This window comes from Aricia agestis, chromosome 9 (genome assembly GCF_905147365.1).
Source record: "Aricia agestis chromosome 9, ilAriAges1.1, whole genome shotgun sequence".
NCBI classification, from domain to species: Eukaryota; Metazoa; Arthropoda; class Insecta; order Lepidoptera; family Lycaenidae; genus Aricia; species Aricia agestis.
This window is the reverse complement of record NC_056414.1, coordinates 5981251-6007347: the sequence shown is the minus strand read 5'-3', so window position 1 is coordinate 6007347 and position 26097 is coordinate 5981251. Positions and strand designations below refer to the sequence as shown.

The 26097-nt window shown below is 38.1% G+C and overlaps 1 protein-coding gene across 1 annotated transcript in view; it reads left to right on the top strand.

The window, feature by feature from the left end:
• LOC121730310 (adenylate cyclase type 2-like) overlaps window positions 1-26097 on the top strand; it is a 45905-nt gene that overhangs the window by 4228 nt on the left and 15580 nt on the right. The window contains exons 2-8 of the mRNA XM_042119295.1: window positions 2081-2260; window positions 3406-3552; window positions 3793-3958; window positions 6736-6938; window positions 12902-13051; window positions 14575-14693; window positions 14899-15043. Coding sequence (XP_041975229.1) covers window positions 2081-2260; window positions 3406-3552; window positions 3793-3958; window positions 6736-6938; window positions 12902-13051; window positions 14575-14693; window positions 14899-15043 — 1110 coding nt within the window. The remainder of the gene's footprint in view (window positions 1-2080; window positions 2261-3405; window positions 3553-3792; window positions 3959-6735; window positions 6939-12901; window positions 13052-14574; window positions 14694-14898; window positions 15044-26097) is intronic.

Below are 26097 nucleotides of genomic sequence, written 5' to 3'. Positions count from 1 at the left end.
ATAAAAGTATTTTGATTATTGTCAGCATAATCCGATTTGGCAACGAAGAGGTGTTTATAGAATTCAGAAGCTGTCAGCAACAAAATATCTATAATAATAATATGCTTGCTACTCGTGATGATAAGCTAAAGCTTTGGTGCAGTAATTAGACGCTCTTGGCTAAAAACCGAAAAAAAAGGTTAAGTAATAAAAAAAATAATTAAGAGTGCATTGCCGTCTCTTCGTTGTTCAAAGGTCCATGATTCTCGTAAACGAAATAAAATTTTAAAAATCTCAAATTGACCAATGGGTCAATACTATCATCGTATGAGTCCTAATATCGGACAACAGATTTCGTGGCCACTTTATCACAACAAGCTACCGTATTTTCGATAGAAACTGACTCATGCGACATACATTCTTTGTCGTGATCATTTATCGCTGTAATCAGCCAATGTTAGGTGCAAAGAATGATACTAAAAGTGCCACAAAACACACTGATAAAATGGGACCTTCACTCGAACTTGATTTTGAAAAGAGCATAGATTTCATCTGATGGTAAGACCATAATTATTATGTATCAGAGAAAAAAGCACAAGCCCCTGTACTTATACAATACTTTACGTTACTGGGCTGCCACTAATAAAATCCTTATAACGTTGGGATTTATACACAGAAGCACGTTTAGAATGACCCCCACAGAAAGTGTTTCTTCCAGAACGGAACAATATAAAAAGTAATAGATTATGGCCCACTTGCGCCAAAACTTTGAGTTAAATAAATAACCCGGGGCTTACTAACTCAGTGTTAACGTTTTTAATTTTTAACTCATACTACATATTGCACCAGAAGAATTTATCCCAGAGTCAACTAACCATGTCATGTTCATTCATTCTTTTTACATCCAGCCAAATATGATAGAGCGAATGCTGAATAATTTAAGTGTACTGCTCTCTCTCGCTCCACAGTACTTTAAATAAGGCTATCTCCTTATGTCAGATTTGAAATGACACGTAGTTCTATGTCGCATTGTGTTGTGAATTGTGATAATTTGTGCAAATAAATTAAGCGGAAAATGATAAAAATTGGGAAGAAACACTTGTGTCCAATGTTTATCTAGTCTACCTAAGTATTTATAAAAGAGTAAACTAAAGACGCACTAATCCAATGATATTATTATTAAACTTTGGTAGGGAATTACTTTTTATGCTCATTTGTATATTGCAATTATTTTCAATTTTATTTAATAAAAGAGAACAGTTTCTTTTTTTAGGCGAAATCTTCGATGGAAATCTTTGTCTCTTTGTGAGTACATACGGGACCCTAAACAGATCGGTCCGTTCTACAATCCTTCTATAATACGAGTCCGAACTAATGTATTCGATAATTTCTTCATCATCATCAGATAACAACCACTGATCATTTATCATGGTTAAATACAAAATAAAACCGGTACCTATTACTGAACACAACAAAGTACATAAATCATAACCGAAAAATCTCAGTTTTGATATTACTAACCCAGAGTTAGTTGATTTAACCCTCCGACATCGGTGGGTTAAAAATTTAAAAAATTAACTCGAGGTTAACTCCTAACTCTTGGTGGTGCAAGACATGATTTGAATTTAAATTCGAAGTATAATTTAACTCAGAGTTAAGCGTGTTAACCCAGTCTGGCGCAAGTGGGCCTAAGACGAATTAAGTAAGCTTGTGTAGCCGGCCAAAAAATACGAAATAACTGCAATAATATTATATGTATTTGAATAAAGTTTGCAATTACCTACTTCAATCGGGACCTTGACAATAATAAAGATGCATGATAATAAATAATGACAATAACATAGATAATATTATGTAATAACATTTTTACTAAATAACAACTGTATTATTCATACTAAAAACAAAATCAAATATTTACGTCTCTTCAAGAAAGTGTGTATCATTATTGAATATATCAACGATCCCGGAAAAGAGAGATACTTTTACTTTTTACCCCCTGTCCTTTGCCGATAAAAAATACTGGGATAGCAAAATATGTATATTTTGTTCATTGCGCAGCAGTTTTGGTCTGGTAAAAGTAGAGAAAACCTTATCTTTCAAGGACGATGCATTATCTCGGACGACCGGTTCAGTCGTGTTGCAAGTAGGAGCCCTGGAGCTGCTGGCTCGGTACTCCATGAACTCGGGGCGAGCTACCAGCGTGCTTTCATCGCTGCATGAGTTCCGGACGCAGGAGGCGGAGCAGACGGGCGGGAAGCAGTGGAACTGGAAGTACTTGAGGGTATGGCTTTGGTTATTTAATGGGTGTATGGTCGGAAGACTTAAATATTAGTGGTGCTGCAAGTGGGAGCCCTGGAGCTGCTGGCCCGGTACTCCATGAACTCGGGCCGAGCTACCAGCGTGCTGTAATCGCTGCATGAGTTCCGGACGCAGGAGGCGGAGCAGACGGGCGGGAAGCAGTGGAACTGGAAGTACTTGAGGGTATGGCTTTGGTTATTTAATGGGTGTATGGTCGGAAGACTTAAATATTAGTGGTGCTGCAAGTGGGAGCCCTGGAGCTGCTGGCCCGGTACTCTATGAACTCGGGCCGAGCTACCAGCGTGCTGTAATCGCTGCATGAGTTCCGGATGCAGGAGGCGGAGCAGACGGGCGGGAAGCAGTGGAACTGGAAATACTTGAGGGTATGGCTTTGGTTATTTAATGGGTGTATGGTCGGACGACTTAAATATTAGTGGTGCTGCAAGTGGGAGCCCTGGAGCTGCTGGCCCGGTACTCCATGAACTCGGGGCGAGCTACAACCTACCACTCTGTCATCGCTGCATGAGTTCCGGACGCAGGAAGCGGCATTGGATTTTTGGGACAGGAAGCCCTAAAGGGAGATAGCATAGTAAGAGAGAAGCAAGCGAGATAGTACGCTTGGTGATTGGTCAGGCCGAAGAATAATGTCTTCGTTGTCTTTTAGAGCCGTATCCAAGGACATTATATTATCGTTACTTAAAAAAAAATATTCCGAGATTCCTATATATATATATATATATATATATATATATATATATATATATATATATATATATATATATATATATATATATATATATATATATATATATATAATTGGAATCTCGGAATCGGCTTCAACGATTTTCATAAAATTTAGTATATAGGGGGTTTCGGGGGCGATAAATCGATATAGCTAGGAATCATTTCTAGAAAATGTCATTTTCATCGGATACAGTCAGTCAAACAGCTAGTAATCATTTAATCCCTCGATCGCGGATTCTTGGAAATCTATTGTTATTATGTTGTTATCGCGGTCGAATTCGACCGCTTGGGAGTTGATAATGTCAAAAGCATTGCCAAAAGTGATTTTTTTATGTTTTTGTATGTTTTGTTTGTTTGTGTACTAAAAAGTTTGCTTTTTTTCAGGATCAGTTCTATCAAAAGGATCTAGAAGGTCTCTACAGAAAGTACGATGACAAACTCAAAGAAACTCTAATTTATATTTACGTATCACTATTACTATTTTTTTCGACAATCCACATAGGACTTATTGTATTGGCTACTTACAGCGAGGTAAGTTTCAACTTTCAGGAAACCTAATAAAATATTATAGACTATAGCAAAACGAAAAGGATCTTCGGCCTTTTAATGATTTTAGCAGTCTATAAAATATGTATTGTATGTTTAATTCGCGTAGCACCTAAGAGTCTGATCAGATTTTAATGAATGGGGTCTTAATAGACAATATGAAATTAGAGCCTGGTTGTATTTATAGACTTCTGATTATTTTAATAATAACTTTTCGTTTTTTAGCAAGTACAATGGCGCTCAACGTACCTATCATTAGGAATGTATTTGCTAAGAATTTCCATACCATTACTGTCGTTCTGGAAATGTTTCTACGATCCACTGAAGAGGCGATGGTTTTGGATACCGATCTTGGTCGCATTTGTATTGGCAGCCGATCTTGTGTTGACAGGTACGCTATTCGCAAAGTTTTTACCCTTTAAACAAGGAACCCGAGATAATAACATAATATTAGGATTTTAAAAACCAAGGAAAGTCGTAGGTATCTTATTTTACCAGAAAGATCTTCAGCTCAACTTAAGTTAAATCTTTTAGATTTTAAGTCCATATCTCAGATCATAACTCTGTGTTTGCTAGTTCTTACTCTTATTATATCCCAAGGGATAGCCTAAGTACCATCAGAGAAATTGTTTCATAGGCAGATGGCAGATATACGTTATTTAGCTCAATATTATTTCTTGGGACATATTTTTTTTTTTTAAAAGAAGGCAGGTCGCTGTAGCCCTGACGTCACTGCGACCCATGAGGATCTATTGTGACTCCTTCGCGAGTATCATCCCCAACCCAATACTGCTCATAAATTGAACGATATGGTTGGGGTTGGTGCCACGAATTTCCTCTGTGGACGAGTATTCGTTAGGTTTCTGGTTTTCTTAATTTGTTCCTACCCAAGGTGAGCACTAATTCTGATTGTTTCTTGTTGAAGTCAGGAATTAGTGCCTTGGAGTGTTCAAGGCCAGGGGTCTCAGCCCATTGCTTCCTGCATAGTCTGTGACCCCATTCCTTGAGCACTTGCTTTGTGGTACTGGGAGTTATACCACAGACTGGTTCTGGACCATATATGAGACTCTCGGCCCCAAGCCTAGCCAGTTCGTCAGCGGTTTCATTGCCGGGGACGTTGCTGTGGCCCGGGACCCATACTAGGCGGATTTTGTTGTTCCTTCCTAGCATGTTTAGCGTCTCAACGGATTCCAGAACTAATTTGGACGAGACTTCTGCGGCAGTCAGTGCTTTAAGTGCAGCTTGACTATCGGAGAAGATAAAAACGTTTTTATTAACTAGGGCCATCTCCAGGCTTTCTAGTGAACAACCGAGGATAGCGAAGACTTCAGCCTGAAACACGGTCGCAAACTCCCCCAAACAGGCGTATTTGCCTTTTGGTGGCCTGCCCCCGTAGAATCCGGCTCCCGCACGGTTGTCTTTCCTTGATCCATCCGTGAACCAAACTATGTCGCTAGGCGGACATCGATTGGGATTTTTCTTTCCCAGTCCTCCCTGGAAGGTATAAAAACCTAGTACTGCTTCGAAAAGCTATACACCTTGATCATGGCATCTGATGGCATGGCCATGATAGGTGATTCACTGAGAGACTGTTCCAGCTGTCGAAACGGGGTGGAGACCCAATTCGTCCTACCCGCCGTCCTGGCCCTGAGAGCTACCTTTTTGGCCTCCATCTGAACAAGCAGAGGAAGCGGAGTTAAGTTGATCAGGGCCTCGAGGGAAGCGGTGGGTGTTGACGAGAGTGCACTCGTGATTATTAGACATGCCAGTCTCTGTACGCTGTTTAGTCTTTTATTACAGTTTACTTGTTCAGCCTTTTTATGCCACACTGCGCAGCCATATGTGGTAATCGGTCTCACTACGGCTGTATATAGCCATAGCATTGCCTTCGGCCGAATACCCCATTTAGAGCTGACAAGCTACCAACAGGAACCCAGAGCACATCTAGCCTTTTTCGTAATATACTCGATGTGCTTATTCCAAGTGAGTCCTTTGTCTAGGATTAATAATAATAATAATCTTTATTTAAAACTTTTAGCATCTGTTACAATGTGTAGTTATAATATAACCTAGAAGTACAATACAGTTGTATATGAACTTACGAAGACAATAAATAACAGATTTTACACATATTATATAACTTTGACGCCTGCACTAGGCTGAGCCTGTCCTGCAGATCACCAATATATTTTCCTTGGATTACTCCTAGATATTTGACATCACCCGCAAACTTAATAGTTTTCCCGAAGAGTGTTGGGGGTCTTAGTCCCTCCAACTTCCTCTTTTTGGTGAAAGGTATCAAGACCGTCTTATCAGCGTTTACTGTTAGCTTGACCCTTTGGCACCAATCCTCGACGACTCTTAGTGCTGACTGCATCAACCCAGCGACCACCGATGCGCATTTTCCCACCACCATAATCGCCAGGTCGTCAGCGTACCCTTGAGCGTTACTACGCTCAAGGTTACGCTGACGTCCTGGCCTACCAACCTATGAGGTTCAGTTCCCTTAGTAGCTCATCCACTACCAGGGACCATTCCAGGGGTGACAGGACACCTCCTTGTGGGCAACCTTGTGTCAGCCTGATTTTGAGTGTCAGGTCCATAAAAGTCGATGAGGCTACCCTATTGTCGAGCGTGGCTTTGATCCATTTCCTAGTTGTTGGATCTATATTCTTTGAAGCCAGGCCATTTGTGATAGAGCTGGTTGAAGTGTTGTCGAATGCGCCTTCAATATCGAGGAAGACACATAACGCAATCTCTTTATCTTCAATTGCTCTATCAATCCGATCTACCAAATCCATTAGGGCCGTCTCGGTAGATTTGCTTTTTTGGTAGGCATGTTGTCGTTCTTGCAGCGGCATTTTAGTGAGATAGGTGTCCCTTATATGTAGGTTGACCACCTTCTCCATTGTTTTAAGCATGAAAGAAGTGAGGCTAATTGGTCTGTATGACTTTGGTAGAGCTTTGTCTCTGTCCCCACTTTTGGGTATGTAGGACACCCTTACCTTTGTCCATGCCAATGGGATGTAGCCCCACGCAAAACTTGCTCTGAATATTTTCAGTAGCATAGGAAGGATAATGTCCTTGCCCTGCTGTAGGAGGGCCGGGACATATAGGTCCACCCTCAGCCAATAAACATTTTTAGCACGTTAATTTCTTTTTTTTTAGACATAGCCATAACCATCTACAGCTCAGTCGAAGGCATGTCGCTCAGGCCAGCTTACCCCACGATGGCTCTGGTCTCCGTATACATATTCCTGCCCATCCGGAACAACTTTCTGGCGATACTACTGGGTGTGATCGTCAGTGTAGTATACACATTGGTGTTCACCTTCTTCACGTATGTCGGGGACCCGCAAATCGAGGTGGTGGTAAGGGTTAGATCTATTTTATTACTAACTCCTAATCATTAATTAGGTAAATATTTCGTAGCATTTTAGGCCATACGTTGCGATTATTTCGATCTAATTCATCGATTGAAAATACGCTTCAACGCATTTGATTTGTATGCAACCATGCATGTATCTATATACTAAGTATAATTAAACTTTCATCACATCCATACAAAAACGACAAGAGGAAAAGTCCAGTAGGTACAATAGGCATGTCGATTTTTTTTTCTTGTTGATAAGTAAAGGACCATTTAAAAATAGAAATATTGGTGGAAAAATGACTCTGATAGCTTAAAAACTCTCCAAGATATCACAATTCAAAGCTCACATAAAATAGACCTTCCCAAAACGCTCCATACAAAATGTCAGCTAACTGTGACGTCACGCATAGCTAGTTTGTACCTAGTTCGATAGCTATGTTAAATAATGCGTTTGTGAAAGTGGTCTCATAAAAAAAATGTCATAAATTGCATAACTTATCGATCGATAGGTATAGGCCTCTTGGATATCTCTAGTGGCGCGGCGAGTGGCAGATTTACGGCCATTCCCAATATTTGATCTATCTCTGGTTTTGCCCTACTAGAGATAGGAATAGCTCACAATTGACATAAAATATATGTCTCTAATGTCTAATGTGAGCTATTCCTATCTCTAGTAGGGCAAAACCAGAGATAGATCAAATATTGGGAACGGCCGTTAGGCAACACGTGGGTGTCAGAGTGCGATCAGCTCTGAAATACGGTTTACTAGTTAAAATGAAAACACGTTGAAAACGTTAAAAAATGCTCTGAAATAGGAAAATATGGGCGGTACGAGGTACTGTTGTGTTGTAGGGTGCAAAAATTCCCAGTCTTTCGAACTGTGAATTAACGTGTTATTCGTTTCTGAGACGGAATTGGGAAATGTATCGAAATCAACATGCGGATTATTAATCATGCTTAAATCTAAATCTAGCATGAATATTTCTAAAATATCACGTGCAAGTTATTTTTAATATCATTGTTTCTTTATGTATAATAATATATTGTAATTTAAAAAACGATATAATAAAAAATCTATACTAATATTATAATTCTGCAGAGTTTGTTTGTTTGTTTGTTTGAACGCGCTAATCTCAGGAACTACTGGTCCGATTTGGAAAATTATTTCAGTGTTAGATAGCCCATTTATCGAGGAAGGCTATAGGCTATATTTTATCACGCTAAGACTAATAGAAACGAAGAAATAGAGGAAAATGTGGAAAAAACAGGGGAAATTATATGAAATTGCTTATTATCTTAAGATTCTTAAGAACTACTGGAGAAATTTTTATGTTATTTGGCAAACTCGAAGACTAGACCACGTTAAGGGACATAGGCTATTTTTTTGCGGAAAAATGTACGGTCGCGTGAAATTCCTAAATTACGCAAGCGAAGCCGCGCGGAACATCTATATATAATAAAATCGTAGGAAAGTCAGTTCTGTACATTGAATATTTTTGTACAATAAATAATACTTGACGTGATCTACTATACTAACGCGGACGAAGTCGCGGGCAACAGCTAGTAACAAATAAAATTATTGTCGGTTCAATATTTCAGAACAATACTTATTCCTTCAATATTCACTTTTGCATTTATACTATTATCATACTAATATACTAATTACTGATATTACTAAGTTACTAATAATATTATATTGCAAAAGTGTGTCTGTCTGCCCTTAACGCCTAAGCTGCTGAATACAATATCTTAATTTTCCATGTTTATTTTGCTTGTACGATTGAATAGTTGCTGAAAATATATTTGTTTACATTATTCAACTGTTAATTAATTTTCCAATTAATACATAGGTCCACTTTCACGTCGTACAGTCGATTACCTACTCGTCTGTGGTATTACTTTTAAACGGATGATTCGTTCTCCATCATCATGGATTTCGAAGACCTCATGAACATGATTGCCTTGTTTGCGCCTTATAATTTTTAATTACGTAAACAACCTGTTATTAGTAATAAGTAATGGGTAACTAATAAGATGATCTTACAAATAAATAAATACACAGTAAAAAATCATATTCAATGAATTTGAAAGAATATTTTATGATCGTGTATATTTAAGTAAATATAGCTTTCGATACAGATTTTCCGCGGAAAAAGTCTGTGGAAACATTCCGAAATCCAAACTTAATAGTAATTTGGCTCATTACTTTTTATTGTGCTAAAAATATAAACAATTACCAAAAAAGTGCAGTGACTTGTATGAGAATCATATGAGAAAAGCGGTCACGAGTTTCCGCCGTCAACCGACCCGCGGCGTTGCCGTAGCTTAGCAATGATATCCAAGAGACCTATACAAAAATTCAAGAATTTTTTGAAAAAAAAAATCGACATGACTTTGAAGGCTCATATCAAGAAAAATACATATGTTATAAGAAGCTGAAATTTTGGGAATAATTAAATTATTTTTTATCACTGTCTTTATTTTATTTTAAAAAATAGCTAATCTTTGACCTTATCATCATCCCTATTAGTAATTAGGCAGAGCGAATTCTATCCAATCCTCCCTTCATGGTCACGTAGCAGAAAAGTATCAAACACCTTATCACAAATTTTGATAATCCTACAATATTTTATCGGAATAATAATTAGGAAATGCATGATTTTGTGATTTTTATCTGATTTAATCCTTTATCGTTCACGGTTGCAACTAACATTGACCTACGAATGCATGTATTTGTTTTTTACCCGACTGCATCGAAACAAAAAAAAAACTATCTATACTCGTACTTATTTCCTTTGGCGTTCTATAAGAGCCTAATGTAGCTTTTTAGGGTTCCGTAGCCAAATGGCAAAAAACGGAACCCTTATAGATTCGTCATGTCTGTCTGTCTGTCTGTCTGTCCGTATGTCACAGCCACTTTTCTCCGAAAGAGCTATACTATTGAAACTTGGTAAATAGATGTAGTCTGTAAACCGCTTTAAGAATTTGATACAAAAATGGAAAAATTATTAAAAAAATTAGGGGTCCCCATAGATACAACTGAAATTATTATTTTTTTTCATCTAACCTATGCGTGTGGGGTATCTATGGATAGGTCTTCGAAAATCATATTGAGGTTTCTAAAATCATTTTTTTCTAACCTGAATAGTTTCCGAGAGACACTCTTCCAAAGTGGTAAAATGTGTGTCCGTCCCCCCACCCCCCCCCCCTCTAACTTCTAAAGTAGGGGCACGATAAATCTAAAAAAATATATGATGTACATTACTACAAAAACTACCAACGAAAATTAGTTTGAACGAGATATAGGCAGTAGTTTTTTTTTAATACGTCATAAATGGTAAACTTTAATTTAACTTTCATTAAATCAACTGAAATAATATGAAAATAAATCAAAAACCTCCTAATTTCATAAAAGTAAACCTTATTGCTGCTGCGGAACCCTTCATGGGCGAGTCCAACTCGCACTTGGCCGGTTTTATTGTATTATAACATTAATTAACTTGTTCTTGAAAATTTCACTGTTACTTGATTTGTATAAGATACCAAAACATTAATTGGGTTCGAATAAAAGAGACAAAATATAGCGTAGGTCAAAACTAAATTGACTCATCGAATAAATTGAATCCTAGGCACGGACCTACGTTATTTGGTCGGCTTAATATGTCAATTAAGCCGCCATTCCACCGCGGCGCACGCTGTGCACGGCCACGCGGCGCGTGGGTGAATGTTTCCACTGCAGCACACGCTATGCACACGGCCACGACTATGTACTATCAGAGAAGTTGATTCCTATGCAAATCGGGGACCTAAGTAGTTTGGTTGCGTTACGTCAAACCCAGCTGACAGATCACAATTAACATTGAATTGACATATTCGACCAAATAACGTTGGTCTGTCAATTGCATAACAATCAACTTCCTCGATGGTACAACTTACAACTGTAGCGCAGCACAGTTTTGAATACTATGTACACGCTTCCGTGTATCCCGTGCACAGCATGCGTAGCGTGGCCAGCGTTGAGCTACGTGTGCACCATATTGCAAGCTACGTGAGTCAATTCGTGCGTAGCGTGTCTGTGGGTTGCAGTGGACACATTCACATAATATATTTTCTTACAAAGCGAAGCTTGACGCACGTGCGTAGTCTCCCCGTGCGCTACGGTGGGTTGGCGCGGCTTTATTCAATAATATGAGCTGTGATCCATCGGATGGATTTGACGTAACGCGAACAACGGCTGCACTTAATCCGAATTTCTGATCAGAAAAATTCGGACGCCCCGACGGAACGCACTCTGTTTATACAATTTGTTTTGGACCCCGCATTACTATCAGAATTCTGACGTGTCAATATGTGTGCAGTGTGAGTGTCCGAATTTTTCAGATCGCAAATTAGGATAATGTGCAGCCGGGCTTAATTAGTATAGGTACTCCATCTGCGAAGGAATCAACTTCTCTAAAAATACAAAAATTTTAACACTTGTGTTCGATCACAGTTTCCAGGAAATGCTATTGTATTCTATTGTTGTCGCGATCACCGATGCTCTTAAGGGGCTTGAAAAATTAATATAAAAAGTCTACAAACTAAATTTCATAAAACAATCTTTTCTAAGAAAATATTTGTTCAACTAACCGTGGTCGTCACGCACTGCATCAATTCGAAGAAAATCTTCAAAAGCAACCACCGGGGACACGAAAACTGATTTCCCGACCTTTGACCTCCAATTATCTTTTTCACCGAAGGAATTTTCTAAGAAAAAATTCATGTTCTGAAAGAAAAGATCTTCCCCCCGACGAAATAAAAATCCCCAAACGTCAAATAATGGAAACACAAAAATTACCTACAAGTTTCGGGATTTTCTTTTAAATTTTAAACTTTAAATGGCAGGACAATTTTATCTTAAGTATGAATTAACATCAATTAATTGTAACTTTTAAAGTTAATAAAATATAGAAAAGTTTATTTTTACAGAAATTTATAAAAGAAAAACCAACTATCCTTTCGTAACATTGATAATAACTGTTTTGTGGTTCTCTAAAATAATTTTGAATTAATTTTATTGTGAATATCTATGTCTGAATAAAACCAAATATTGATATAGTGTCGTTGCTAAAATGGATCCTAAATAAATATAGACAATCCGCAATCGATTTCTATACAGCTGTCTATCTAAAACTAAACAATTACCTATTTGTAGTGGTTCTGATAATATCAATAGATGGAGACTAAATAGGTAAATGGAACAAAGATTAACACTGTTATAAGTATATGCAAGTATAAAATTATACTTTTGAGTACTTGTATAATAATATGTCGTATGTCGAAAATTTTGTACAATGTACAAACTATATTATAAAATAGTTTATATGCGGACTTACGCAACCATCCATCAACGTCTACTTAAATTCATACAACAAAAAAGTGTATAGAAATAAAAATGATGTCTTCCACTTCTAGTTAAGTGATAAGATTGATTTAAGATCCAATTTTGAAAGTGATGATTTGAAGCATTGACAATATTATCACAACTAGAGACGCATTTTTCGTAGAGCCTCTACGCCAACTTTTGCGGAGGCTCTACGTTATTCAGTCGACTTTTTTTTCTGAGATTAGCAATTTTTTAAATTTTTTTATAGAAAAAATATTTTCTTAATAATATGATTGTTTTACATGCAATCATCATAATAATTCTGGAAATATAATGATATTAATCATATCATTATATTTTCAAAATTATTATGATGATTGCATTTTACATGTTAAAATAAATCAGAGACATTGGTTTAGGGAAGTAGCGGGCTACGTTATTTATATCAAGCGTCATAACTAACATTGATTTGACATAACCCGACCAAATAACGTGGTACCAAATAGCAGTCAACAATCTTGGACATAATCAACTTCTCTAATCATACCTGTAATATCCATCGAAATTGTAATACTTTATCTATTCACCTGTTGTAGGTAACATGCGACGTGATATATCTTCTGGGAGTGAACCTCATGGGGATATATTTTCGTCTGATGAACGAGATTGTCACGCGACGGTCGTTTTTGGACCGTCGAGCTTGCGTCGAGAGCACGCTTAGACTGAAGTTTGTTAAAGACCAGGAGGTGGGTAATTTATTTAGTTGTAGAGACAGACAGGCACACTTTCGTATTTATTATATTACTAGATGACTCCTGCAACTCTGCTACGCCAAAATTAGCTTAACGCGCGGGAATCGTACATTTTTCTGTGATAGAAAGTTACCCTATGTCCGTTCCCGAAACTCTAATTATCTCTATACGACCAATGATCATACTAACTATAAATTTCAGCATTTATTCATCGGTTTGGCTTGAAGAGGTACGGAAAAATGTACCGTTCCCGCGACAAACGAATTTTGGTGGAACGGAGTTGCGGGCGTCATCTAGTGAATAAAGTCTTAAAGTTAAAAAACTATCACAATTATATAATATTAATGTACCGATTGTAATAAGACAAATATTATATCAAACTTACGAGTTACGCATAGACCACAAAGTTAATATACCTAGCGGAATAGAGAAACAAAGCAAGCGAGATGTCAGTATCAGTAACACTGCGTGGTAAAAAGAGGCGTGTGATACATGACAACAGCACTCTTTTTAGGGTTCCGTACCTCAAAAGGAAAAAACGGAACCCTTATAGGATCACTTTGTTGTCCGTCTGTCCGTCCGTCCGTCTGTCAAGACCCTTTTTCTCAGGAACGCGTGGAGGTATGAAGCTGAAATTTATATCAATTACTCAGGTCTACTGTCCCTTGAAGCTGTGAAAAAATCAAACTTCTAAGCCAACGCAATCAAAAGATACAGCCGTTTATGCCGCAAATTTTCGACACTTGCAAGGGAATCAAAACCTACAGGGTGCTTCCCGTGAACTCAGAATCTTGAAATTTGGTACGAAGCAACGTCTTATAGCATAGATAAAGGAAAAATTACGAAAACCATAAATTTTTAGTTACATCACATAATATATTTTTTTTTAATAATTTTAAACTTACTACCCATTTCCTCATAAACGCGTAGAGGTATTAAATTGAAATTCATACCAAATACTCAGGTCTATAATACCTTTAAGCTGTCGGAACCCTCGGTGCGCGAGTCCGACTCGCACTTGGCCGGTTTTTTTTGACGTCCAGTCGGCATGTGCCGCACGTTGAGTGTTGACAATTTAATCTCATAGAAATCATGTTCAATCATGCTTGTGTAAGTGTATACGTACACATATTTTTACACACAGATGAAACCAATTTCGGTTTCGTTTGACAGCTCGAGATTGTTGCTCTATAATTTCGCTAGGTATATTAACATTATGGCATAGACAGAAAGAGAAACTTATGGCTACGAGAATAAGCCGCACTTGCATATTACTAAAAGTGAGATACTGATATATTTGTTTGGAGTTATGATGATGAATCTAGACTTACATATTATTATAATTATCTATTATTCAAACTATAAGTAGGTTGAGGTTTCGCCTGTGTATTCGAAGATTACATTTAATTAAAGTTTACAATCTAAAGTAATCCAAATTCCCAATCATAACATATAAACTGATTGAATTCGTAAGAAAATTTCAATCTCATTTTAATTAACTTTGAATTGAATTTTAGGAGCGTCTCATGTTGAGTATACTACCGGAGCACATCGTGTCTAGAGTGAGACAGGACATCAGGAACATGTTCTTGGACATTCGATCACAGAGACACGGACATAACATGAAATCCTTCAGGTGTGGTTTTTTTTTTCTTAAAAAATTAAGACGTTCAATTATGAGTTTTAAATTATTGCTTAACCAAAGTATTGCCAAGAAACTAGCATTTTGAGTTTTGACGAATCTTAAAACGAGATGAAGTCTGCCCATACAGGCGACACCTGAAATATATTTTCAGGTGTCACCTGTACGGAATTATTTTTTTTTGCGATTTTTTTTCTAGTCAACTCTACGTAGAGGAGCATGACAATGTAAGCATCCTATACGCTGACGTGGTGAACTACACCAAGATCTCTACCACGCTGTCTCCGATGAGGATGGTGGAGCTACTGAACGAACTGTTCGGGAGGTTCGACGAGGCTTCTGAAGTAAGTAAAAATGTACTTTATTTTAACGCCTTTAGGATATAAAGTACTTTGATGAACCATGACAATGTCAGCATCCTATGTCACGTGGTGGTCTACACCACATGAAAATAGTGTGACGCACTTTATGATTAGTTTATTATTAATTTCTTAATTTCAAATTATTATGCAACACTTAACTTAATCGAAACATAAGCTTCTCTTATCTGATTTGAATGATTTTTATCGCAGTAACAGTTATAACAAAACAATAATACCTTGCAAATTAGAAATCCCACGTAGGTTTCTCTTAAACATATAAAAGAAAATTAATATTGATTTCCTATCAATGACAATGGAATTAACATACAACAATATTATGATGAGTATAAAAGGTTACATAAGAAAGAAATAATAATGAAAACGTGTCATAATAAAAATCCAACAAGGTATAAATAGTGTAATAAAAAGATACACATGGTAAATATGTTGTCACAAGGTTTTATTGTGTTCATAAAAGAAGAGAAAGTGAAGAGCTATAATATAATGACCTATTTTGTTGGTTTGTTTTTTACATTCTATACTTTATTAGAAATTTAAATAAAGAAATCACAAAAATTTATCGCATAAAAACGTACCTTACCGAGCGACACACGAATTTTGACTTATCTAGTATCTCAAATAGTACGGGAGCTCTAGAACAAATTTTTTTTTGATTACTATCAAGCCAACTTTTTGTGTGTGGTTTCATTTTGATGAGACGAACACCATTTTTATCTGCGAAAAATCTTGAAAGTGGTAGCTAACAGAGATAGAAAGGATTTCATACTTTGACTTGATGGTCCTAAAATATGGATTGTTCTATTTGTAGGACAATGTTACTCTTAAATTATTCAACTATTACCCTATCAATATACCAGAAAATCTGCTTGTTAGGGTTCCATTTTAGGGTTCAGTAGTCAACCAAGTTTTGTTGATTACAGAACCCTATAACGGAACCCTAACGAGCTGATTTTTTGTATATTGATAGATTAATAGTCATTTAATTTAAGAGTAACATTGTCCTACAAATAAAATAATTCACATTTTAGGACCATCAAGTCAAAGTATGAAATCCTTTCTATCTCTGTTAGCTAATTACCATACCACCATAGTAAAATTTTACTATGATACAACTTTCGAGATTTTTTGCAAATAAAAATGAAGCTACTCACAAAAAATATCTTGATAGTAATAAAAAAAATTGTTCTAGGGCTCCATAACTATAATCTTTTTCAGAAGATTGTTAAAAAATGTATGTTTATAAGGCGTAAACGCGATGATTATGACTTGATTTTTTATTCTAATCATAATCATAATTTTATTTGCTAGAATATGGTAACAAATTGATCTTAGCATTAAATATTAGAGAACACATATTCTGCTAAAAGCATGCAAATTTTTATATCTTAAGTGCTAATTAGTTACAAAATTTATCAAAAGAATAACATTTTAAAATAAGTAAATAATTAATGTCACAGCTCTATCAGTCAAATTCATTAAATAAAAAATACTATTAAAACAATAAAAATTTAAAAGTAAGTCAATAAATTAATAATATCACAAATCTATCAGTCAAATCCATTTTAATAATAAAATAAAAATAAAAAATACGTACTTTCAAAACAATAAAATTTAAAAATAAGTTAATAATTATATTGATATCACAAATCTATCAGTCAAATCCAATTCATTAAAATTCTAAAGTACATTATAGTGGTCATCAGATAAAAAATCATTTATAAAGTAATAGCATTTGGTAAGTAACAATTTTTTCAATTTCTTTTTAAAAATATTTACATTAGTATCACTAATACTCTTTGGAATTTTATTGTAAATTTTCGGGCCCATGCAGAAAACACTCTTTGCCATTATCTCTTTTCTACAGGTATGTACACATAGTTTGTCACCGTGGCGTCTATTTCTTATTACATTATTTGACAGTCGTGGGTAGAGATGTAAATTACGTTTTACAAATAATGCAACCTCATGTATATATAAAGATGGAAATGTGAGAAGTTGGTATTGTTTAAAATATGGTTGACAGCTATCAGTCTACCGCCGACAGCGTAAGCGACTGGTCGGATTGTACGCGCGGAGTGACATAAACTATGTTAAAATGTCTAATCTAGTGAAATGTTCTACGTGCAACATAGTGATTAACGAAGTGCTTGCTTTTATCTGCAATAAAATCGACATAATGGATGAAGAAAGCATTAGTCGTATTTGTGTAACTGCCTTTTCGGAAAGTGACATAAGCAACGCAAAACGGCTGCTGTACGAGTCGTTGTCGAAAACTATGAAATCTCGTAGGCGCGATGGAAAAAAGAGTCGTGAAATTGATGATGTCATTTCTACTTTAAAAGAATACGATCCTGAGAACCTACCGATATTTGTGGCGAGAGATTTACAAAAACTCCCACCCGTCTTGTTCGACCATGTGGATGTTACGCAGATACTCAAAAACCAAGTGTTGGTGCGAGAGGAGATAAATAGATTTGCTGATATCTATGCAACAAAAAAGGAGTTGGAATTGCTTCAAAACGATCTTAAGAGCATAATGGAATCATCTTTAGTAAATAACAATTTTACTGGATATATTAACTCAAAGAGAGGGGCCAGTAAATTTGACGATTTAGAATGTAATAGTGGTCCTATGGGATTGCCGCCAGTGAATAATTATAGGGATGTAAAAACTATGTCAGGTAGCTATTATTCACCAAAGATGCAAAAAGATGACAATATCGGGAATCAACAAAAAGTGTTCTTACTTGAGGGTAGTGCGAAAAACAAATCAGGTGTTGCCCCGACCTTGGAAACGGCCGTGAATGTATCGGCCGCACAGCTGATAACGTCCGAACCGGTTAGCGACCGCCATATGATTTCCGATGGCAACCTGCCCGAGTATTTACCCAATCACACGACAAGCGAAGCGCGCGCGCCGGCGCCCGCGACATTACAAAACCGTAATGAATGTAATAAAAATATTATGGTCAAGTCGTATGCAGACACTTTAAAGGATCAAAATTGGACTTTGGTACAAAGAAAGAAACACAAGAATCGTTTTATCGGTACTAAGGGCAAAGCTTTGGTGGAAGCAAATGTAAATTTCAAGGCCTCGGACACTATGATACCTATATATATCTATCACATTGCCAAGGATGTAACCGAAGATGATATTCATAGTTACATACGAAAAAAATCTGAAATGGATGTTAGGTTGGAGAAAATGAATATGAAGGTTGAAAAGGAATATAATGCCTATAAAGTATTCGTACCCAGAAGCAAGGTATCTTTGTTTATGCAAAGTGATTTTTGGCCGGAAGGAATTTCTTTTCGCCGCTTCATAGATTTTAATCGAAGACTCGGAGTCAAGAAAATCAATAATTAGAATTTATGGATATGACCACTACTACAATAATTAGTTTTAATTGTAAAAATGTGAGTCGCTCAATGGACTGTGTGAAGGGCCTATGCGTTGAAGCTGATATTTTGGCGCTACAAGAAACATGGCTACTACCGCAAGATATACCTCTTCTCGGGAATATACATCATAGCTTTGCATTTCATGGGAAATCTGCTGTGGATACATCCAGTGGAGTGCTACGGGGCAGACCACACGGAGGTGTGGCATTGCTGTGGAGAAAGTCGGCGTTCCCCAATGTTTCCATAGTTGATTGTCATAGTGTTCGTCTCTGTGCTATTAAAATTCATCTCAGTAACAACAGTTCAGTGTTAGTGATTTCTGTATATATGCCTACGGACGACGTCGACAACCTCCCCTTGTTTGCGGAATGCCTAGGTGAGATAAGTGCTCTGATCGACACGTGCAACAGCGAATATGTGTTTGTTCTTGGAGACTTTAACGCCCACCCCGGTGAGTTGTTTTCGCATGAACTTTCTAACTTCTGTTCAGAACAACTGTGGACTTGCGTTGACTTGGATATGTTACCTAGTGACACCTATACATTTGTGAGCGAAGCTCACGGATGCAGGCGATGGCTCGATCACTGTATTGTAACTAGTGCCGCTCGAGACGCAATTGTTGATATTTCTGTATTGTATAATGTTTTTTGGTCTGATCACTTCCCGCTGAAATTAGTGTGTAATATAAACAAATTTATTACCAAAATTGAGGCACCCTCGTTTATTAATAATAAAGTAATATGGGGTGAGAGAGATAGTGATCAGATAAAAAAGTATAATAATTTATGTAATAATAGGTTAAGACTAATTGATTTTCCTGCTGAATTATCTATGTGTGCCGACAAAATATGTACAAACGTTGAACACAGATTAATATTAGACAGATTTTACAGTAGTATTGTATGTACCTTAAGCGAGTCTGCTGAGAATAGTTATAGGGAGAAAAAACTTAGGAAACTGAATTATGTAACAGGGTGGAATAGACATGTAAGTAGTGCTCATAAGGAGGCTCGTCTATGGTTTCAATTCTGGGTTTCCCTGGGCAAACCTAGACATGGTTTTGTTTATAAAAATATGTGCGAATCTAGAAAATATTTTAAGGCTAAATTAAAATACTGTCAAGATAATGCATTACAAATTAAAATGGACATAATAGCTAAAAATCATTCTGAAAAAAATTTCTCAAAATTTTGGAAAAATACCAGTAAGTTGAATCCTAAGCCGAGCCTTCCAATGTCTGTGGCTGGTATTTGTGACCCTGCTGGAATAGCGAGTGCTTTCCAAAAGTGCTTCAAGATATCCTCTTTACTTCCTCGGCGGAATGGAGTGCTATGGGGCCCAAGTGCCGACGAGGAAGTAAAGGTTAGATTCAGTGCTAAAGAGGTTGCCTCTATTATTAAAAAAATGCGTCGAGGCAAGTCTCCGGGACACGATAGTCTCAGTGTCGAGCACTTGAGATATGCTGGGGTGCACTTGCCGCGAATACTTGCTATGCTTTTTAATTTGTGTGTGAGTCATCAATATCTGCCGCAGACGTTGATGTCTACAGTTGTTGTGCCTATTATAAAAAATAAGACGGGGGATGCCTCCGACCTGTCCAATTACAGGCCGATATCACTGGCTACTGTGACTGCCAAGGTACTGGACAGTCTGCTTGACAAAAGGCTGGAACTGCATACAGATATAAACGATTCTCAATTTGGGTTCCAGCCGGGCCTGTCCACTGAAAGTGCCATTTATTGTCTTAAGCAGACTGTGCAGTACTACACATCCAGGAAAACGCCGGTATACGCTTGCTTCCTGGACCTGTCGAAGGCATTCGATTTAATGTCATATGACAAATTGTGGCAAAAACTTGGCGACGAAACCAATCTGCCCAAGGAACTGATTGGACTCTTTCAGTACTGGTACGGTCATCAGAAAAATAGTGTAAAATGGGCTGGAGTGTTTTCTGAGGTGTACGGGTTGGAGTGTGGGACGAGACAGGGGGGGATAAGCTCGCCCCGCCTCTTTAACCTGTACATGAATCGGCTGATAGGTGAGCTCAACAGCACCTACATAGGATGTCACGTTGACGGCGTCTGTATCAATAATATAAGTTATGCGGACGATATGGTGCTGTTGAGCCCATCGATCAGTGCGTTACGCAGGCTTCTCCGTGTCTGTGAAGAGTATGCGGTGGAACATGGGCTCAGGTATAACGCTAATAAAAGCAAATTTATGGTTTTTAATGCAGGCGCTGACAGGAGTCGCAGAAGTGTACCTCCTGTGACTCTTGGCGGTGTGCAGCTGAGAATAGTCGACCGAGTTAAATATCTGGGTCACTGGGTCACCGCCTCTCTATCAGATACGGAGGACATAGAGAGGGGCGTAGAGCGCTATGTGTGCGCGGTAATATGCTGGCACGTAGGTTCGCACGATGTAGCAGGGACACAAAAATAACGCTCTTTAAAGCGTATTGTCAGTCGTTCTACACGTGTAGCCTATGGGTCAGATTTACGCAGCGCTCATATAGTACGCTCAAAGTCCAGTACAACAACATATTCAGGATGCTGTTTGGTCTGTCGCGTTATTGTAGCGCTTCATCTATGTTCGCTGAGGCACATACAGACTGTTTTCAGACAATTATTAGAAAGAGATGTGCCTCGCTCTGGTCGCGTGTGCAAAACAGTCCAAACAGACTCCTGAATGTGTTGGGTAGCAGGTGGGATTCCATGTTGTTGAAGCATTGGGTGCAGCTCCATGCTCCAATAGCCCGGTTCCCATATATTTAATTTTTAATAATATTTTGTAATGTAATTCCAATTTCTTTTATATTTTACTAACACTAGAATAAGGACATATTGTTGTAACTAACACTATGGATGAAAATCTGAAATAAATGAATTGAATTGAATTGAATTGAATCAGTACTTTTCAATTGAAACATGGCTCTTATACAACGTTTAATACGTCTAAGTAAAAACATTTTTGCTTGCAATCTCGTTATACAAACTATACCGTTTGCCGTGATAAAAAATAGCCTTTACGTTTAACAATCTAGTTGTAGTAATATGGCTGCTTGGTGAATCGCCAATGTCAGAGTGATTAATGTTAACCCTGTGTGAAAACAATAATCCATTTCTTTCACAAATACAAGGAACGGGAGAATTCATACGGGAGAATTAACTTATTTTAACTCAGGGTTAACTTTAATCCAGGGGCAACTTAGCGCAAGTGGGCCTTAGTGCAAAGGATTTTAGTAAGTATCACCCGGTTTCTGAAAGGCAGATCAACACTAAAATTAACTAATCGCCTGTTAAATCTCTTGTCAAGTAACAATTGGGTTGCTAGAAGCACGGTTAGTTAGTTTAATTTGATCAGCGCGTCAGTTGACGGTAGATGTTCAATTTGACTCGAGAATGATATGTCAACCGCCATTTTTAACCGACTTCCAAAAAACGAGGAGGTTATACAGTGTGTAACAAAAATAAGTGATAATACCAAAAAAAATTTGGTCTTTCAGCGCTGCTACTTTCACAGTGAACTCTCTACAAGGAACACGTACACACCCTAAAGTATTATCACCTATTTTTGTTACACCCTGTATATTCGGCTGTGGATATTTTTTTATTTTTTATTTTTGTATGTTCAACTCCGCCGTTTGTGAACCGATTTTCGAAATTTTTGTTTTGTTGTATTAGGTTTTACTCCAATTTGGTCCCATTTTTACAAAAGTGGGGACTTGATGATGGGAACCAGAAGTAATCGAGGGAACTCCTCGAAATTTATATGGAAACATATGGTGATTTTGGTTTTATGAGAAGCATCCTAAGCATATGCTACCAAAACGCAAGATTTTGCACTGAGGTATAGTATGGTTCCGAAGATACTAAGAGAACTCGTTTTATTTGCAAAAAATGTATATTATAATCAATTTCATTTCTGTAAACACTAAAATACTATCTAAAATATACAGATATATTATATATACAAACTTTAAATATAAAACTATAAAAAAAAAACTTGCCCAAGTCGTCCCCATCTGGCAGAGTGCCCAGCAAGCTGACAGCATTGCCACGTTGGATGGCAATTGCTATCCGCTGTGCCAGGTAGCTCCCAGCTCTGGGGTCTCGGGTGGCTTCAACAAGCTTCTTAGATATTCCTCTAAAAAGCTTATGTGCCCCCGGACCCCATGCGCCTAGAGTTTCCATCCCAAACGGTTCAACTATAAGATCTCCGCTGAGGTTCTCATATTTGCGCCGCTTGAGGTTCTCTGCTTGGTTTGCGGCTGCGCCCGCACAGCTCGAGGTGCTCTGAATATGGGACGAGGCGAGTGTGTCGACACAAGTAGCGTCCCACACAAGGGCCCGACCCACATTCCAGGGCACCAGGGTCATTCCATCGGGTCTCTTGCCATCGTCGCGCGCCAAACCGGAGGGCTCCAGTATCGCTGGCACGCCGGCAGTGACAAGAGCCCGACGAATGAGGTCATTCAGGTTGTGATGCCGTGAAAAGCGTCCGGCACTTCGCGAGCAGCACAACCCGTGGTGACCATAGCTGTCAACGCGCGCGCCGCAAACACACTGATGGGGGACGACATGGGGGACACCAAGACGCAGGGCAGTGGCAAGACGGAATGTATTACGGTCCAGCAATGTTCCTGTGTTTTTAGATGGCAGTGCCTGCAGCCAAGCTCCCGACTCCCACCTCTCCACGGCCAAAAGTCGAGCCCGTTCTACGGCGCTGGTAGACGTGTTAAACAGTTTATTACGCACCAGTTCGCAGATGGGCTCGTCCCAGAGCCTTTGGGAAGATGTGTTCTTGGGAACCTCGCTGCCGGCACTAGCAATGTCCCAGGCATCCTTGGCCTCGTCCGCAAAGGGAATGACGAATGGGCAAGATGAGGGCTCTAAAATTTTGGCTATTACTGCGCGATTTGCGTGGACCGAGGACAAGAAAGCCGGTAAAGCTGTGTCCGATGTTTTTCGTATTCCCAGGCCACCGAACCTTACTGGTAGTGTAGCTTGGGTCCAGGAACGTTCATCAAATTTTATGTTTAAAATTGTGGAAAGCGTATGCTTTAGGGTGTCATCTAAGCTATGGAGAAGTTCTGGGAACTTCCAGAGCTGACAACACCGCAAAGCATACGTAAATTTTGGAACGAATAAACAATATCGAATCAGAGTAAATGCCATGTGACTGTTAATTTGGAGAAGACGATCTAAACTTTCACTAAAATGCATAATAAAGAACATAACCTGGTTGCCAGTTTAATCAAATCCCTTTCAAAGCTTAAAACGTGATGATAAGTAAGATGTTATTTAAGGACTCCCATACTCAATTTGATTACTATATCAATAATGTGTCATAATGGTGTCGCGTCGTTAGTGTTGAGTTTTAATTCTCATTTTTTAGGAACAAAGTTAGAAAGTAAGTTCTAACTGATGTCTAAAAACACCATGCCGAAGTTCCGCGGCGGAAATTCCGCATGATTGCGTCAGCAATGTCAAACGCATACAATATAACGCGACGGAATTTCGGCATGGTGTGTCATCGGTAATAATACATTGCAGGCGGAATCAAACCGAACATCCGCCGCGGAAATTCGGCTTAGTGTATTTAGTCACTTAAGGCTATTATTTTGTATTGCCCAAGTGTGTTCGTAGTATTTACAATCACTCTCTCTATCTTAAATTTTGAAGCCCGTAGAGTTATCAGGAATGATGAAATTCACAATGTATATGTCGCAGCCGACTGGTTTAAATAGCCGTTCAATCAAACAGCTAGCTCTTTGACTGAACAACTCCATTCAATCACACGTCTAGCTTTTATATTGAATATTTTAGTCGCTCAAAATGTTCAACACTACAGCTGATTCAAAAGCCGCCGTCTAATTGAAGTAGTTCAGCGCGCACCGCTGCGGCGCTAAGTGCGTTTTATTTACAATATGGCGTCAACTAGCAGGTGTTTGTTAGTGTTTGTGGTTGTTTTTCGGAAAGAAAGTAGTTAATAAAAGTTACAAGTGTTATTAAAGAGACAAAAATTGTGGAGGCACATACGAGTGAATTAAAATTTCAACAAATATTCGAGGAGAAATTACGGGATTATGAAATGGATGGACGCAGCCTCCCCCGAAAGGGGTTCGGCGGGCACAGCCCCCCGTCAAAACAAAAACAAACACCAGAAAGTCCAAAAGTTGGTTAGGTTAGGTTAGAACTTAGACCACAACTCAGAGGGAGCCGAGCGAGCGCAGCGAGCGTGCTGCGGCAGCAGCCGGCGACCGCCGTTAAATAAAAGGGGGGCTCGGGGGGCGCAGCCCCCCGCCAAAACAAAAACAAACCAGTTGGCTAAGCGTCGTCCAGCTGTAGTGTTGAACGTTGTAGTCAACAAGTCGGCTAAACGACGTATAGCCGTGTGATTAAATGGCGTTGTTCAGTCAAAGGGCTAGCTGTTTGATTGAACAGCTATTTAAACCAGTCGGCTGCGACATATATACAGCACAATGGTACCCGCAAACTTATTGAACTGAAACATAACAACTATAAATAATTATCTAATACTAGCTGTCCCGGTGAACTTCGTGTCACTTAAAAACCTTCCCTGGACTTCTACGAATATTTTAAGACTAAAATTAGCCCAATCCGTTCAGCCGTTCTCGAGTTTTACGCTTAGCAACACATTCAGCGACTCATTTTTATATTATAGATTACTAATTACTAATTTACTAATATTACTAATTACTAATATTACTAATAGTATTATAAAGCGGAAGAGTTTGTTTGTTTGTTTGAACGCGCTAATCTCAGGAACTACTGGTCCGATTTGAAAAATTATTTCAGTTTTAGATAGCAATTTTTCTGTTATTTGGCACAGATAAGAAGTAGACCACGTGAAGGATCATAGGCTATTTTTTGTGAACTAATTTGTCTGTGAAATATCTGATTTACGCGGGCGACACCGCGCGGAACATTATAGTTTTATGTCCCGGAAAAATGTGCGGTTCCCACACAATATACTTTTCTGATTTGCGCGTAAACGATTCAATCGACGTACGGGAACAACTATAAACTGAAGTCACGGGCAACAGCTAGTTAAATATATTTAGCCGCTGCCAAAACTATATGCTGCGTCTTTTCCTAGGACTGAAAGAATTTTTGCGTCATATTTTACCTAAATAGATTCAGCGATTTTAACTTAAAGACGTAACAGACAGACATACACTTTTGCGTTTATACAGAGTGTAATAAAACAAAGTGATACCTTAGACTTGTGTATGTGTCCCTTATATTGAGTTCACTGTGAAGGTAGCAGTGCTGAAAGACTTTTTTAATTTTTGTGATTTATATGATCAAGTGCTACGGCTTCATGTATTTTTTTCCATACAAAAGTAAAAAAAGTTGCTCTTTCTTACTGCTACTTTCACAGTAAACTCTATACAGGGTGTTTGTATTATGGGCCTAGATGCCTGAAATAAATTATAAAATAAAAAAATAAAAAATTACACACCCTAAAGTGTTATCACTTTGTTTTGCTACACCGTTTTATACGTGGGAAAGCCATGCTTCGGCACGAATGGGCCGGCTCGACTGGAGAAATACCACGTTCTCACAGAAAACCGGCGTGAAACAACG